The 16,054-nt window shown below is 40.2% G+C and overlaps 1 protein-coding gene across 3 annotated transcripts; it reads left to right on the top strand.

Annotated features, from left to right (window-relative positions):
* Positions 1-8,860: 8,860 nt before the first annotated feature.
* LOC110537139 (protein phosphatase 1 regulatory subunit 3B) lies at positions 8,861-14,450 on the top strand. 3 transcript variants are annotated; one of them, XM_021622942.3, is made up of 2 exons: positions 8,861-8,989; positions 12,198-14,450. In XM_021622942.3, exon 2 carries the CDS (start codon positions 12,245-12,247, stop codon positions 13,088-13,090), a length of 846 nt encoding a protein of 281 aa, XP_021478617.1. In that variant the 5' UTR covers positions 8,861-8,989; positions 12,198-12,244; the 3' UTR covers positions 13,091-14,450. The 3 variants fall into 3 exon arrangements, with proteins under 3 accessions (XP_021478617.1, XP_021478616.1, XP_090047597.1); XM_021622941.3 differs by having other exon boundaries at positions 8,871-9,178; XM_090191471.1 differs by lacking the exon at positions 8,861-8,989 and adding an exon at positions 10,166-10,322 and having other exon boundaries at positions 12,198-14,449.
* The last annotated feature ends 1,604 nt before the right edge of the window (positions 14,451-16,054 follow it).

Here is a 16,054-nt window from a genome sequence, read left to right as displayed (position 1 = left end):
GTGTGGGCATCGGCAGGAGTGGCATCCTCATCATTCTTACTGGGCGATCAGGTGTTGAAGTGGGAGGGTTGGTTGTAATCTTGCTGCTCCTGCTGCATGTGGCTAGGAGAGGGTCCTCCTCTTCCTCTTCCTGGTGCCCCTCCACGTCCTTTTTCTCTCCATTGCTGTTGCTGCAGGGAGAGTGGTTTCGTGCAATATCTGGCATAGTGACCGGGAATTCCGCAGTTATACCACTGGTAGTTTCCCCCTCTGTATGGTCCAGTGTAGGGGCCTCGTTGAGCCCGTTGCTGTTGCAGGATATACCACTGTGGGGGAGGGTAATGGGGTGGTGGGGCTGCCTGCTGTTGGATCATCTGAGAGACAGTCTGTGCTACGATCTGAGTGTTATCTGGCTGCTCCCATTGGTCTTGAGTTTCTACTGCAATCATTTGTTTGGGCGTGGTGGCTGCAGACATTTTATCTAAGTCGTCTGATAATGTGTATAATGCGTTTATCTAAGTTTTAGTCAGTCCTTTGTGTGGTGTTTATTTCTATCTTTGTATACCCAGCCCGTACTGTGGTGTTAGCTCAGACTCCTCGCATGCGCCTCCACCCTCGCACAGATCAGTAATGTGGTTGCAGTTACGTGTGTGCCTCTCCGGCATGTAATTCGAATCTGTTCAGCGATTTGTTTAGGTAATTTTCTAGAAATGATTCGGCGATTTCCTTTTGGAACAATATATCAGTGAATATATGCGGTTCTATAACAATTTTCAAAGTAATTCTAGCTCTGTAGGAAAGATAGATAGAATTTCTAGAAAACTAAGAGTTGTTCAGTGAATTATTTAAATACTTTCTGTAAATAATTCAGTAACTTCCTTTATGAACTTATATCAGTAAATTTGAGCGATTCTATAGCAATTGTCAGAATACTTCTATCTCTTTAGAAAATATGGATAGAATAAAAAAAACAAAAATCAGTGTGTAGCTTTTAGCATCTGTCAAACAAAGTCTGTACTAAGCTCGGCGGCTTATTTAAATACTTTCTAGAAACAATTCAGTAAGTTCCTTTATGAACTTATATCAGTAAATTCCAGCGATTCTATAGCAATTGTCAGAATAATTTTAAACTTTAGGCAATATCAACAGGAATGAAAAAAGTGAAAATCAGTGTTTTAGCCCGGCTGCTGTCAATCAAAGTTGCACGGCCATTCGACTACTAAGTTAGCTTTGTCTATCAGCACGTGTGCATAATAGCCCAGTTACGTATCCCAACCTAGCGGTTTACTCCGCGACAAACGTTTCTTTCAATTTAATTTCCCCGGTCTTAAAATCATGGAACGTCAACTCTGGTTCATATGTTTTGTTTGATGTGCAATAGCCACCTCATTCCCGATCTCTGTCTTGTGGAACGCCAAACTTACATAGCCTGTATCTACTCGACTACACCTCTTACATAACCTATTAAATAATACACAGCTTTTTAATAGGGCATTTTTCATGCAGATTCATTCAATCCAACCACACCTCCACAAGACCTATTCGATATTATATGTATCAACAGGAGATTTTACTTGCAGATTCGGTTCATCTATCATTCAACTATAACCACACCTTTACGTGTTAAAACACAGCCACTATTTAACGTCACCTCTATACACAACCCAATACATATATAATTAGGACAGTTTTCTATGCAGATTTCAGAACAAATAGGGTCCCTGGAGGAATTTAACACATTGGTCAATCACAATTCACACATTCCTATTAAAATAACTGAGTATAGGCCAATTAATAAAAAAAATTAAAAATTATTATTATTTTTTTTTTTTTTAATACAAAACAAGATATATTTAATCAATGCCTTAGGTTCTTGTGTAAATTTTTTTTTGGCAACGATTCATACTCACGCCCAGTACTTTCTGATCAAAATTTGGTTGAGGCTATAATACAATATGCAGATTTCGATTTAACAGGCTCTGCTCACCTTATTTAGAGCGCTCCGATCAGATTTCCTGAGGCAAGATGAATGGCTCACTCTTCCGTCTGATTTTTTGAGCCGTGATCAGTCTCGTCCTCTCACACTAACTTATCATAGATCGAATTCAAGAATAACCATCCTCACGCTACCAAGTTCTGTTAGTGTTTAAATACTGGAAAGTTGAGACCAAATCACGGCCGCTGGACAGAGTGGATTTCAGTTGTAACAAAAGACAGTTTTAATGAGTCAAAGATATCTTGTCCTGCAGTTTTACGTGCACGGATCTAGTTCACATAACTCGGCAAGGAGTCAGGTGAAAAAGAGACCTTATACAAAGGTTACATTCATTTTTATACATAGAATAAAGTAGGTGGAGTCTTGTCGTTTCGGTCTTCTGACTGGTCGGAGGGTTGGAGGCGGGCCTTGCTCTAGCCAGAGCGGGCCCCATTGGTGCACAGCAAAAGTCCTTTGCTCTTGGGACCGGCCAGTAGAGGGGGATGAGATGTGTGTTTATACAAGGAGATATTTGTGTGTCTGGAAATCTGATACCGGAGAGCAGAGGGGGTCGTGAAAGAAGAGAACAGAGGGGGTCAGTCTTATGGCTGGGTGTATGTGTTCTTGCGATGGAATGTCTTTGTTTATATGAGCTATGTTTATGAATATTTATATAACAGTCTTCAGGCAAGAGCCCCAGTACCAATGGCTATGCACATTTTACCTACAACAATTTGACACAAAAAAATTGTTGTCCACATTACATTTTTCTCAGCCAGCCACACAAGCAACCAACAGCAAAATAAGAATACCCTTAGTAGAATAGTTTACCTATTCAATTGGTCAGCTTGTTGCATTCTATGAAGAAAATAATATTCTTCTCTCCAGGGATTTGAAAGCCCGGCAAGGGAAATATGCATGCCCAGTCATTGCACAACATTTCTTAATGCAGTTGCGGGGAAAAAACATTTGAAAGCAGTTACTGTTAAAAGAGGAGGATCACAGCTTTCTATGACACCTACATTATTTTTCAACTCCTAAAAATTGAGCGAGCAGCGCCATTTTAACACCAGAGTTGTAAGAAGCAACATGGTTTAGTTGTGTTAAGGCCCTTGGATACACTGGCAATTTTGAGAGGCAATATTGCCTAGCAATGGTTGTTGCTACTATTTTACATTGAAAATGAGTAACTTTTAATATCTGGGGAATCTTGGGATGTGTTCGTAAATTTACTCTGTAGTGCCGGAGTGCCCTTAAAGGGCACTCTGGGCATTTGTAATTCAAAGCATTGTCAGATTGTCCATAAATTCAAAGTATTTCCCCTTCTGAGCGTTCAGAGCACACACTGGATAGTCTGGCTGAGGAGTAGGGTTGATCCAAGCGTTCTGACCTCACAACAGCAGTCAAGCAACCAAGCTAACTGGTCAAGTTGGCTAGCTAGCTACTTCCAGACCATTTTACTTGCCCTAGCAGAGCTGGTTAGTCTGTTTTCATGTTATCTAGAGTGTTGGTGACTGTTTTCACGGAACCCAAACCGGCTGCGTGTGTGCGCCATCGTGCATAAATTTACTTTGTCCCCCCACATCAAACGCGATCAAGACACGCAGGTTAAAATATCAAAACAAACTCTGAACCAATTACATTAACTTCGACAATTAATCCACACATAAAACGGTCAACCGAATCGTTTCTAGTCATCTCTCCTCCTTCCAGGCTTTTTCACCTTTGAACTTATATGGTGATTGGCATCTACACTTTCATAGTACTACCACGACAACCGGCAAAACAGTTAGTCTTTCAATCACCCACGTGGGTATAACCAATGAGAAGATGGCACGTGGGTACCTGCTTCTATAAACCAATGTGGAGATGGGAGAGGCAGGACTTGCAGCGCGATCTGCGTCAGAAATAGGAATGACTTCTATTTTAGCCCTTGGCAACGCAGACGCTCGTTGGCACGCACGAGCAGTGTGGGTGCAATAACTGAATAACATGGATTTCTAAATGTATTTTGGGACGCTCGCACACGCGACGTGCCCAGTCTAGTCATGATGTAACTGTGCTCTTGGCAACAATGTAATGATGTTTTTTTTGCCAACTTTAATGACACCAGTCATATTCGACGGGTGTTGCCTGCGCTCTGGCACACTCAGAAGAGAGTGCTCTGAAATCATAGATAGCATGAGTGAATTTACAAACGCGCCCTTGATCGACAACTCCTCCTTTGTAGGAATCCTCCAATCAGAGCTCAGCTATTGGTCATGTGATAAGTCTGTTGTTTCAAAATATTTAGGAAAATATGGTGACCGTTTTTTGAGCAGTAGCGAGAGAAAATCAACACCCATGTTGGAGTGAAATGTTGGCCATTCACTTCTCATATGTTGCTCCACTACAATATTGAAGTGATAATGCCCTCAAAGACAGTGTTTGTTACCAACATACCAAAATACATATTTTACCAACATATTAAAATACACATTTTCATTAAAAACGTTATTGATTAATGTATTAATACTATTTAATTATTCCACAAGATATAGTCCCAACACAAATCTAGGGTTGCTACCCAAGCCAGCGGGTCGTTCGTTCTATCGGTTCGGTTGGCAGAGACGCGACCCAGTTGTTCAGTCTTTTTGTTCTGTATCTATGGACGCGACCCAGTCGTTCGTTCTAAATGTTCCATTGCCATACTGGCTGGCAACGTTCTTATCCCTTAGCCATAGTTAGCTAGCTAGAACTAACTTACAGTCATGTCAAACAGTGCAGCCAGAATAACAACAAAGTAGCTGCATTTGCGTTTGTCTAAGCTGTTTTCTAATGACATCTATTTGGATACATCCATAACAATGAGCTAATGATGTGCGATTTCACCTGCCGTAGGAAATGTGCTCTCGTCAGGACATTGTTGTTCAGAGGGGCTAGCCAACAACAGAGCTAACACAATAACTTCAAACTGAAGCTGGAAAGAGCCTACTAGCTGCACTTCGTTTCGTTTGACCTGTTTTCTATTGATAGTCCTTTGTATATATATCCATAAAAAATATGCTGATTCATGATTTTGATTGGCTGAGAAAAGCTGCCTGCCTGTCTCATCCCGACTCCCTACACATTCCACATTACTATAGGACAGCTAGAGATCGAATTTGAATATTGAAATAATGTTGCAAATATCGGAGAGACAGGCAGCAAGGTTTATACAAATCTCTGATGTTGAAAACTAAATGTTACTCTGAACGAAATGTGAGATAATGAATAGATGCTTTTTATAGTGGAGATCAAGTTTATATATTCCCTGGCTGGGCTGATGAGATAGTAGATTGCGCAGTTAGATGGAACAGAGTAAATAGGCATATAATGGCATAGATTTAGCCTGTGGTAACTTGTAGAATAGACACTGGCTAGAATGCGGTTGTAAACCAATCAACACTCAGGATTAGACCCACCCTTTGTGTAATATATCATAATACGTTAATAAATACATACTGTGTCCAAGGTGGCGCTCATGCTAATTGATTAGCATGCTAACCGCAACCCATGCTAAGTCAATGGGACAAACAGGCTAATTCGCTAGCTAGCTAGCCATGAAGATTTTACATGTTGTTTTCGTTTTAGATTGTTTTTTGGATGTTTAACTAGCCGGCTAGCTTTATGAATACCATTTACACTTCATAGCTTAGAATTGAGAGTAAAAATGTGTCTAAATCTAGTTATCCTTATGTCTGCATTGCCATGGACTTGACTGGCAGTAGGTTGAGTGGTTGCCCAAAGCAGGGGTAAAACCAATTCTTTGCTTGTACTGTATGTTAGTTAATAAACTCAACTGGCAAAAAGTGCTCTTCACTGACGAGTCGCGGTTTTGTCTCACCAGGGGTGATGGTCGGATTCGCGTTTATAGTCGAAGGAATGAGCGTTACACCGAGGCCTGTACTCTGGAGCGGGTTCGATTTGGAGGTGGAGGGTCCATCATGGTCTGGGGCGGTGTGTCACAGCATCATCGGACTGAGCTTGTTGTCATTGCAGGCAATCTCAACACTGCGTTACAGGGAAGACATCCTCCTAAGTACAGGGAATCCTGATGTAAACTGGATATTTTTCCTCCATTGGAAATAGATCCAATTATAATACTGTCCTACCTTAGTTTGTAAAGCGGGACAACAAAGATTACTCAATTAGAAAATGTAAACATAATATTGTCAACTTTTTTATTTATTTTGTTTTACAAGTACATAGTATGCATGTTTACATCACAATTTGGCACAGTGCATTAGTTATGACAGTTTTATAACCTTAACATTAAAACATTAAAAAAAGCTATGTCACTGATCTTACCATGTGCTTTTTTTCTTACCATGTGCTTTGATGAACTTCCAGTTTGAAGCTTGCTCCTCCCCCCTATATGATGTCAGACCAATGAAGTGATGTGATTTTGATCATGTAGTTTCTCTGCAAGGGCTTAGTGACAGTGGGCTTGTTTGAGTGGTAAGGCTGAAGCAACCGACTGCGGGATGGAAGTCAGGGAGGTGCATCCATTACAGCAGAAAGTGGGACACTGATGTGGTTTTCCAACAGCAAGGCTCAGTGCAACATGTCAGTGTTGCGATTGTTTATACACGTTTTTCTTTGTATTGTCAAAATAAACACGTCTCTAACCCCTATATCACACACTAACAAACTGTAAATAAATGTGTGTACATTTTACCATCAGTAGCGGAGGTGCATAAAGATGGTGGCCTTAATGCACTTACCACAAATTCCTTGTTTTGCTAATTTCGCAGTATCGTACAATGCTCTTTTTTTTGTATGGTTATTAGCAAAGCACACATGGTCCCAATTTTAGCTTCAAGACCCCAGCAATTTGAAAAAAACTAAAAAGTTGATTTATTGGCACAATGAAGCATAGTGTGCGCCGATAGTGCAATGACATATCTGAATTCTGGTATCGTTACGCACAATTGCCACTAATGAGAGAGAGCCTCAAATATCACATTCATTTGTATACATGAATGCCAAAATTGGTTCCTGTTTCAGCCACTTCTTTGGTCACGTTTGCGGAGATCAAATAAAAACAGCCTAATGATTGGTTGAAAGGGGTATGGTAGTAGTTTCTAGGCGCACAGGTTTGTGTCAAGAACGCTGCTGGGTGTTTCACGCTCAATAGTTTCCTGTGTGTATCAAGAATGGTCCACCACCCAAAGGACATCCAGCCAATTTGACACAACTGTGGTAAGCAGTCAACATGGGCCAGTATCCCTGTGGAATGCTTTTGACACCTTGTAGAGTTCATGCCCCGACAAATTGAGGCTGTTCTGAGGACAAACGAGGGGTGGGGTTCAACTCAATATTAGGAAGGTATTCTTAATGTTTTGTACACTCAGTGTATATTTACAGTTTGTAAGTGTGTGATATGGGGTTTGGAGACGTGTTTATTTGGACATTACAAATATGTTGTTTTTTTAAACAATGGCAACACTGCCATGTTGCACAGAGTCTTGCTGTTGGTAAACCACAATAGTGTCCAACTCTCAGCTGTCGCAGATGCACCTCCCCCAACTTCACTTCTTGACCTGTCGTCTACTTTTCGTCTAGCCTTACTGCTCAAACACACCCAATGTAACACAGATCGGGTTTAACAGGTTTAAAAGCATTCAATACATGTTTTTGGGGGACAATCAAGTCATATATTGCCAACTAACAACAAAATAAACTGTAGTGTTTGATCTGGGACTAGGTAATGACTAGCCCATTGGTGTAAATGCAGATGGGCAACCCTCTCCTTCAGCCTTTTTATTTATAGCCACTGATTAGTAGGGCTGGAAATTGCCAGAGACCTCACGATACGATGTTATCTCAGGTGCCGATACAATATGTATTGCAATTATTCAGATTCTGTCACACCCCCACCTGCTCTCCTATCCGCTCACCCTCTCCAGCGCTGTCTACTAACCACCGGTTCTGGCAACTGATTATGCACACCTGCTCCCCATTAATACGCACACCTGGACTTCATCATCACCTTGATTACCTTCCCTTTATTTAGCCTCAGTCATCAGGTGGTATTGGTTTGCTTTCATGTTCAGTATGCATCCCTTGTTATGTTCATTTTCCTGTCATCATTGTTATTAAACGCTTCTTCTGCACCTGCTTCCTGACTCCCTTCGTGTATGTGACAGATTGTATATGTATTGTGATTCGATACTGCGATTTGATGTTCCAAACATATTGCTCACGAAATGTCTGCTGCAGCGAGACGTGAAAAATCGTTTTGATCAGTAATGGAACTAAAAGAGCTGACTATTTAAAAACATAAAAAATATCAGAGTCCTGGAGCAGATACAGCCGACTAGCGCTAGCTAACACTACCTATTTTTACAAATCGATACTAGCGGAGTCCAAGTAGCGATATAATATCATCCAAAATAATACTGCAATATGGAGCGGCAAGTAGCCTAGAGCGTTGGACTTGTAACCAAAAGGTTGCAAGATTGAATCCCCGAGCTGACAAGGTAAAAATGTCGTTCTGCCCAAGACAGTTAACCCAGTGTTCATAGGCCGTCATTGAAAATAAACGTTTGTTTTTAACTAACTTGCCTAGTTAAATGAAGGTAAAATAAAAACTAAAATAAACATGTAACTATTGATTTCCCCCTTCACTACTGACGATCAGTTGGGCTACAGGTGATAATGCTTATTGCAAAACAGCATAATCTGATATGGACCAATATGTTATTTGGTGTAATGCTATTATATTGAGATGTTTTTTTTCTCATTCATTTTGGAGTAGAATGTCCTTTGAAAAAGTCACCGGAACTGACGGTCTCACAGTCGTTCTACAAAACCATATATCCACTGTCTCGAACGTGCCCCATCATTCACCGAGCATTCCTTCACGGCCTACTGTGATTGGTTACAGGTACACGTTCACGTGAAACAAGCATGTTTTCTTTTATTTATATACCCTATGAACCCAGTATGGCGTTTAAAGCAACGAGCCGGTGGCATGACTAAAACTGGGTACAGTTCGTGAAGTTGCGACAGGTCATTGATTTGTAGCAATTATAGTGTAACATTGCTGCAAAAGTGATCTCTATACCTACATTGTAGCCCACATATAAACGACACGGCAGAGGAGCTTTTACCGCTGATGACCGTGCAATGGTGATTTCTGACTGGTAGACGTACCCTATCGCTTAATTAATTGCAAATATTTCTAACAAACTGCACAAGGTAAGTTTGTTTCTTGACTGAATAAAAATATAACTTGTGTTAGTTACTAACCACTCCAGTTTGCAGTGGTTAATAACCTAGCCTATAACATTAAGTTCCGTTTTTGTTCCATATTCAAAGAAGCTGAAACCAGCGGTATATTCATTACGGAAACCGTTTAAGAACCAAACTGAGCAAAACTCGAACTTCTATTGGACAAGTTAATTTAGCTCCGTCCCCGCTTCGTTCCTTAGGTTCCGTTTAAGACACGTTTTGCAACCGAATGGGCGGAATGAATATACCCCTGAAATAATAGCGCTGAAAACCTATCTAAATCTGGCGTAATACTAAATACAGGACAACATGTGCGTAACACTGAGTAAATAATGGCCATATCGGTAGCATTACTGTTTTGAAATCCATGTAAGGGGTTAAAGTTTAGTAGTGTAGCCAAATAAATCTGTCAGATATAAGCTTTCGAGAACCCATGGGGGCATACAGCCAGCCCTATACAAGGAGCTAGCCAGAATAGGTTCGACCTGTGTATTCAGCAGTAAGTACAGCTGGAGAACCCCACAGGTCGGAACGCACTGACTATCAAATCGAAGATTATTAAAATACTAGCTACTAGTTTTTAATAAAACATTTTTTTGTCCTCATACTATGTAACAGAAGCCACAGCAGCCATTTTCATGTTGGTGACGGCACGTAACATCGCTTTGAAACACAATGTATAGTCCAAGGGGGCGTGTTACTCTTATCAATCCAATTATAGAATATGATCGTTCAAATTGAATAATATTAGTATGTTTAAATATCAAAATGTTCAGACGCACTCGTAAAAGTATTTCACTATTTAAAATGTTTACTTTAAAAAAATGTAATACCATGTAAAATTGTTTTTAATAACGTTTTCCCAAATGTTCTAATTTACCTTGTATTTTGAAAAATGTAAGTTGAAATATTGGTGCACTTAGGAAAACTGAGTGATTTCTAAAATGGTTCAAGTGGACGCTAATATTACAGTGCAGGACAGAGACCCAGTTCATCCACAGTAGTAAATGAATGTGGGCATTTGAGGTGAAATCTCTCACAGGTGCCCCAGAGCAGACAGGACAGCGGGTAAAGGAGAGTGCTGTGAGTCAAGGACTGGGGCCTTTTGTGGGTGAGGTTTGTCACTGTTCACACACACCGTTTCTCCCTGCAACTTCAGACTATAGGTATAATCTTCTAATGGCCATGAGCACAACCAAGTGAAGAAACTGTTGGCTCTGTCACTGACATGCAAGGAGACCTAGGATTGAGTCCACGTCAGCCTGCACTCTGAATTTGCTAAAACGCTCTGCTGCCGTAGTCTTAAGTGAACACTAGAGTTGTGCCGATCTCCTCGTTATCGTATCCGTTTTATCACAGTTGATACTCGTAATCGGTTTTACTTGTGATCGGAAAACTCGGAAGTGCGCTGTAAATGCTGGTGAAGCCTATCACTCAGAGCGCATCTTTGTTCCTTCACACACATTGTTCAAAGGTAAACAATGTGGACAGACAAAGTAGACATACTAAACAACTCCAAGTAGTATGACAAAAACAACCATATAGCTAATGCAAAGTTTACAGGAACTACAGTGCATTAGGAAAGTATTCAGACCCTTTCACTTTTTCCACATTTTGTTACGTTACAGCCTTATTCTAAAATTGATTAATTGAAAAACATCGCCACAACATGATGCTGCCACCACCATACTTCACTGTAGGGATGGTATTGGCCAGGTGATGTCTGATTTCCTCCAGACGTGAAGCTTGGCATTCAGGCCAAAAAATTCAAGCTTGGTCCCTACAGACCAGAGAACTTGAGCTCTGTCAGTGGCCATCAGGTTCTTGGTCACATTCCTGACCAAGGCCCTTCTCCACTGATTGATCAGTTTGGCTGGGCGGCCAGCTCTAGGAAGAGTCGTGATGGTTCCAAACTTCTTCAATTTAAGAATGATGGAGGCCACTGTTCTTGGGGACCTTCAATGCTGCAGAGATGTTTTGTTACCCTTCCCCGCATCTGTGCCGCGACACAATCATGTCTCATAGCTCCACAGACAATTCATTCGACCTCATTGCTTGGTTTTGGCTCTGACCTGCACTGTCAACTATGGGACCTTAAATGGACAGGTGTGCCTTTCCAAATCGTGTCCAATCATTTGAATTTAATACAGGTGGACTCCAAACAAGTTGTAGAAACATTTCAAGGATGATCAATGGAAACAAGATGCACCTGAGCTCAATTTCGAGTCTCATAGCAAAGAGTTTAATTACTTTTGTAAAAAAAAAAAGGTATTTGTTATTTTTTTAAATAAATGTGTTAACATTTCTAAACCAATTTTCGCTTTGTTATTATGGGGTATTGTCTGTAGATTGAGGGGGAAAACAATTTAATCCATTTTAGAATAAGGTTGTAACGTAACAAAATGTGGAAAAGGTGAACTTTCCCGAATGCAATGTATGCTGCCTAGTCAGATATCAGAGGACTGATGACGGTGCTGCTGCTTCACCACCAAGACAAGACTAGCCAATCAAATGTGTCAAGTACATGAAATGTAGGTATGGAGACAACAAATTAATTGATTGTTTGAGAAAAATACAAACAGCATTTCAGAAGGCTATAAATGATCACCTTCCCTTTTTTCAAATGACTACAAATAGTAAAGGCATGATTATTCACCTTGAAAAGGAAGGTTAGAGAATACCTTTTGGTAACTTAAACATTGATCTTATACAACATACAACCAGAGGCATGTGATGGCTGTACATAAATCGGGACCTCTGTCAGCAGCTGAAATAAGCTATTTCCTTTAATGAAAGTCAGACGCTATGTTTCTGTGACCACACATGTAGCCTACTGTTGCATAATGTTTTGTGTGCAAATTTAGCAAGAATACTGTATGCATTTCACTAGAGAATTTGTTCTCTGGCAAACATTGTTTGAAGTAACTTGTCGAATGACAATTGTTTCACCACAACTTTCTGGTATGTTTTTTTTTTCTTCCCTTAGTGCATTTGGCCTTTTTCCTCAAGTCTACCAGGCTGATTGAATTTGCCATGCCGCTCTACCTGTCGAACGATGACTTCTGCTACAGGACCCCAAAATCACTGAAACCACTACGACCCTGTCTGAACCCTTGCCTGAGGTTCAAGTCCTCTGCTTCTCCTAAACAGATTAAATCAGAGGGCGCTATTCATGAGGAGAATGGGAAACCCAAAAGGCGAGTGTCCTTTGCCGACCACAATGGCCTGGCCCTCACCAAGGTGAAGGTTTATTCCCTGTTCGACGATGCCATTGACATTCCACTCAACATCACAGATCTGTTCAGCACTGCGCTCAAATTAACAGATGAGGACAGACTGGTGCTGGATTTCACCCAGCCCTCTTCTGACTACCTGCTCTTCCGCCAGCGTTTGGAGACCGAGCTTGTCTGCTTGGAAAACTGCATGTTGAAAAAGAGGGCATTGGCTGGAACTGTGAAGGTAAAAAACCTGTCCTTCGAGAAGTCTCTAAAGGTGCGTTTGACCTTTGACACCTGGAAAAGCTACACCGACTTGGAGTGCCATTATGTCAAGGACACATACACGGGCTCGGACCGTGATACCTTCTCCTTTGAGGTTTCCCTTCCAGCTGCACTGATACCACACGAGAAGGTAGAGTTTGCCATCTGCTATGAAGTCAATGGGCAGACATACTGGGACAGCAACCAGGGCCAGAACTACAGGATTATCCGGTCTGCTCTGAAGAGTGATGGCCAGGGTAGCTTCAGCAGTACCCAGCAGATGCAATCCTTTGATTTGGGAATTCACTTCGATCACTACGGTAGTCCCAGGTGCTCCCATGGGATCTGCCCAGAGTGGCCAAGATATTCAGGATATGAGGAGATTCGACCTTACTACTGAAAAAAAAAAAGTCATTCTTAAAGGAATACTTCAGGATTTTGGCAAGAAGAGTCGTATTAACTCGTAGATACCATTTGTCTCTTCGTGCAGTTTGAAGGAAGTTGCTAGCTAGCGCAATTGCTAACTAGTGTTAGCCCAATGACTGGAAGTCTTACGCGTATCTGCTAGCAGATACCCATAGACTTTGTCACTGTGCTAATGCTAGTTAGCATTGGCTCGCAAAACTACCTCTAACTTCCTTCATACTGGACACAGACATAAAAATGGCTCTGGGGAAGTAGATAATGGGCCTCATTGCCAAAATCCCAAAATATCCTTTTAGAGTGTGTTTTTGTTCAAAGGGCTGTTCCAGATCAGTTGTGAAAATGTTTAATTTCTTTTAAAATTCACTCAACAGGAGGCCAGTCTTACCATGCTCGGTGGAACAAAAGCAATAAGAAAAAGAAAGGGAGTGTTATAAGGATATTTAGGTTTTTGGATGGGGGCTATATACTCTGTGGATGATCATATTTTCAATGCTTAGACGGGACATTTTACTGATTGCATGACCGGTTTAATAAACAGAAATTTCTCAGTGTAGGTCTTTACTGGACCATCTATCTTTTGTAACTGTTCTATGTGTTGAGATGAGCCATTGTTGACTCAACAGGAAAATTACACTAACTGGTAACACTAATTAATATAATATCAATGTAGCCTATTGAATATGAAATATATTTTTTATCACAAAAAAGAAACAAAACAAGAGATTATGCTTAACAACTATCTCATGAAAGAGAAAAGAGCTATGGCTGATCTAGTTCAAAAAACAACTACTTGTATAGCTTTTCACTTATGATGATCTGTGTGATGCACATAACATGTATAAATGTCTGAATAATTGGAAGAACAGTGTTTCTAATTATGGATGTCAAACTCTGTGATTTTAAATAATCTATTTGGAAACCAAATGTCCATGTCCTCTCAGGTCACATTTCTTGAGTTCTTTAATTTTATGTCTGTTAAGTAATAGACCTCAGAATTGGAAAGGGGCCTTCAAGTCACTTCAGGATTTGCACCATACGTTTGTACAAAGTTCATTCTGGTGTGGTTGTGTTATTAATTCCTTCCATTTTTAAAGGAGGGAATGGTAGGAATTAATTTGGGAGTCAACTTAAGAAATGCACATTTGTCTGCTCATGTTTTCATTTACTCCAATTGAAATGTTTTACTTTGTTCACTATGCTGCTTGATGTAAATGTCATTGGATATGTTTTTAAAAACAAGTATTAGGATGGATTTTGTAGGTCAGATATTTTATCTTTTTAAGATGCTGTATTATATTGATTTTGAAAATGTGAAATAAATGTTCAGAGATCAATAATATTTTGTTAGTTTAAACTCTTTGAAGTACAGAGGTGGTATTATTGCTGTGGGTAATATGAAAAGCTTTATGATTACAAATCGCTAAATGATAACGGGTATCCTTTGAAGCAACCTATATCTATCTACTCAGGGTTTTCTAAAACTATCCAGCTTCAGTTAGCTTCACATTCCAGCTCAGGCATCATCCGTAATACGACAGTGGATATTGCTTGTCCGCCTGACGCTAACTCAAGCAGGCTTGTAACTGCGCATGCATGTAGCACATGGCTACAAGTATGGGTAAATACATATGTGGAGTTTCTGAAAGTGGGTGTGTCAACAAGTAGGAGGATCAACAGCGAAAGGCATTATACCAGCGCTCTGTAATTAGACGGTTTTTATTGAGGGTGTTTTTAGTTTAACACGTTTTTATTGGTCAGTTCCCAACTGAAACAAGACTGGGAGATCTAAAAGACACTTGATAGAGAATCATACTGTGCCATTTATTAACAAAACACACAAACACCTCACTTAGTCTTAATAGTAATGTTGATGTCAGTTATTAGTCTACCGGTTTATAATTTATTAATTTTTATATCAGATCAAGAATAGACTGAGTTTCAGAAGAAAGGTCTTTGTTTCTGGCCATTTTGAGCCTGTAATTGAACCCACAAATGCTGACGCTCCAGATAATCACCTAGTCTAAAGAAGGCCGGTTTTATTGCTTCTTTAATCAGACCGACAGTTTTCAGCTGTGCTAATTTAATTGCAAAAGGGTTTTCTAATGATCAATTAGCTAATCCAAGCTTATTTTAAAAGGCTAACACAATATGCCATTGGAACACAGGAGTGATGGTTGCTGATAATGGGCCTCTGTACGCCAATAAAATATTCCATAAAAAAAGGGTTTTTCTATATTTTTACTATTTTCTACATTGGAGAATAATAGTGAAGACATTAATACTATGAAATAATGCATATGGAATCATGTAGTAACCAAAAAGGGTTCAAATCCAAATATATTTGAGATTCTCCAAAGTAGCCACCCTTTGCCTTGATGGCAGCTTTGCACACTCATGGCATTCTTTCAACCAGATTCATGAGATAGTCACCTGGAAAGTGTTTCAATTAACAGGTGTGCCTTGTTAAAAGGACATTAGTGGAATGTATTTCCTTAATGCGTTTGGGCCAATCAGTTGTGTTGTGACAAGGTAGGGGTGGTATACAGAAGGTAGCCCTATTTGGTAAAAGGCCAAGTCCATATGCAAAAACAGCTCAAATAAGCAAAGAGAAACAACAGTCCATTACTTTTAAGACATGGTCAGTCAATATGAAACATTTCAAGAACTTTGAAAGTTTCTTCAAGTGCAGTTGCAAAAACCATCAAGCGCTATGATGAAATTGGCTCTCATGAGGACTGCCACACGAAAGGAAGACCCAGAGTTACCTCTGCTGCAGAGGATAAGTTCAATAAATAAAATAAAATACATTTATATAGCCCTTACATGAGCTGCTATCTCAAAGTGCTGTACAAAAACCGCAAACAGCAAGCAATGCAGGTGTAGAAGCACGGTGGCTAGGAAAAACTCCCTAGAAAGGCCGAAACCTAGGAAGAAACCT

This window comes from Oncorhynchus mykiss, chromosome 12 (genome assembly GCF_057628025.1).
Source record: "Oncorhynchus mykiss isolate SJ-2025 chromosome 12, ASM5762802v1, whole genome shotgun sequence".
Taxonomy (NCBI): Eukaryota; Metazoa; Chordata; class Actinopteri; order Salmoniformes; family Salmonidae; genus Oncorhynchus; species Oncorhynchus mykiss.
The sequence above is the reverse complement of the archived record's forward strand: the minus strand, read 5'-3'. Positions and strand labels throughout refer to the sequence as shown.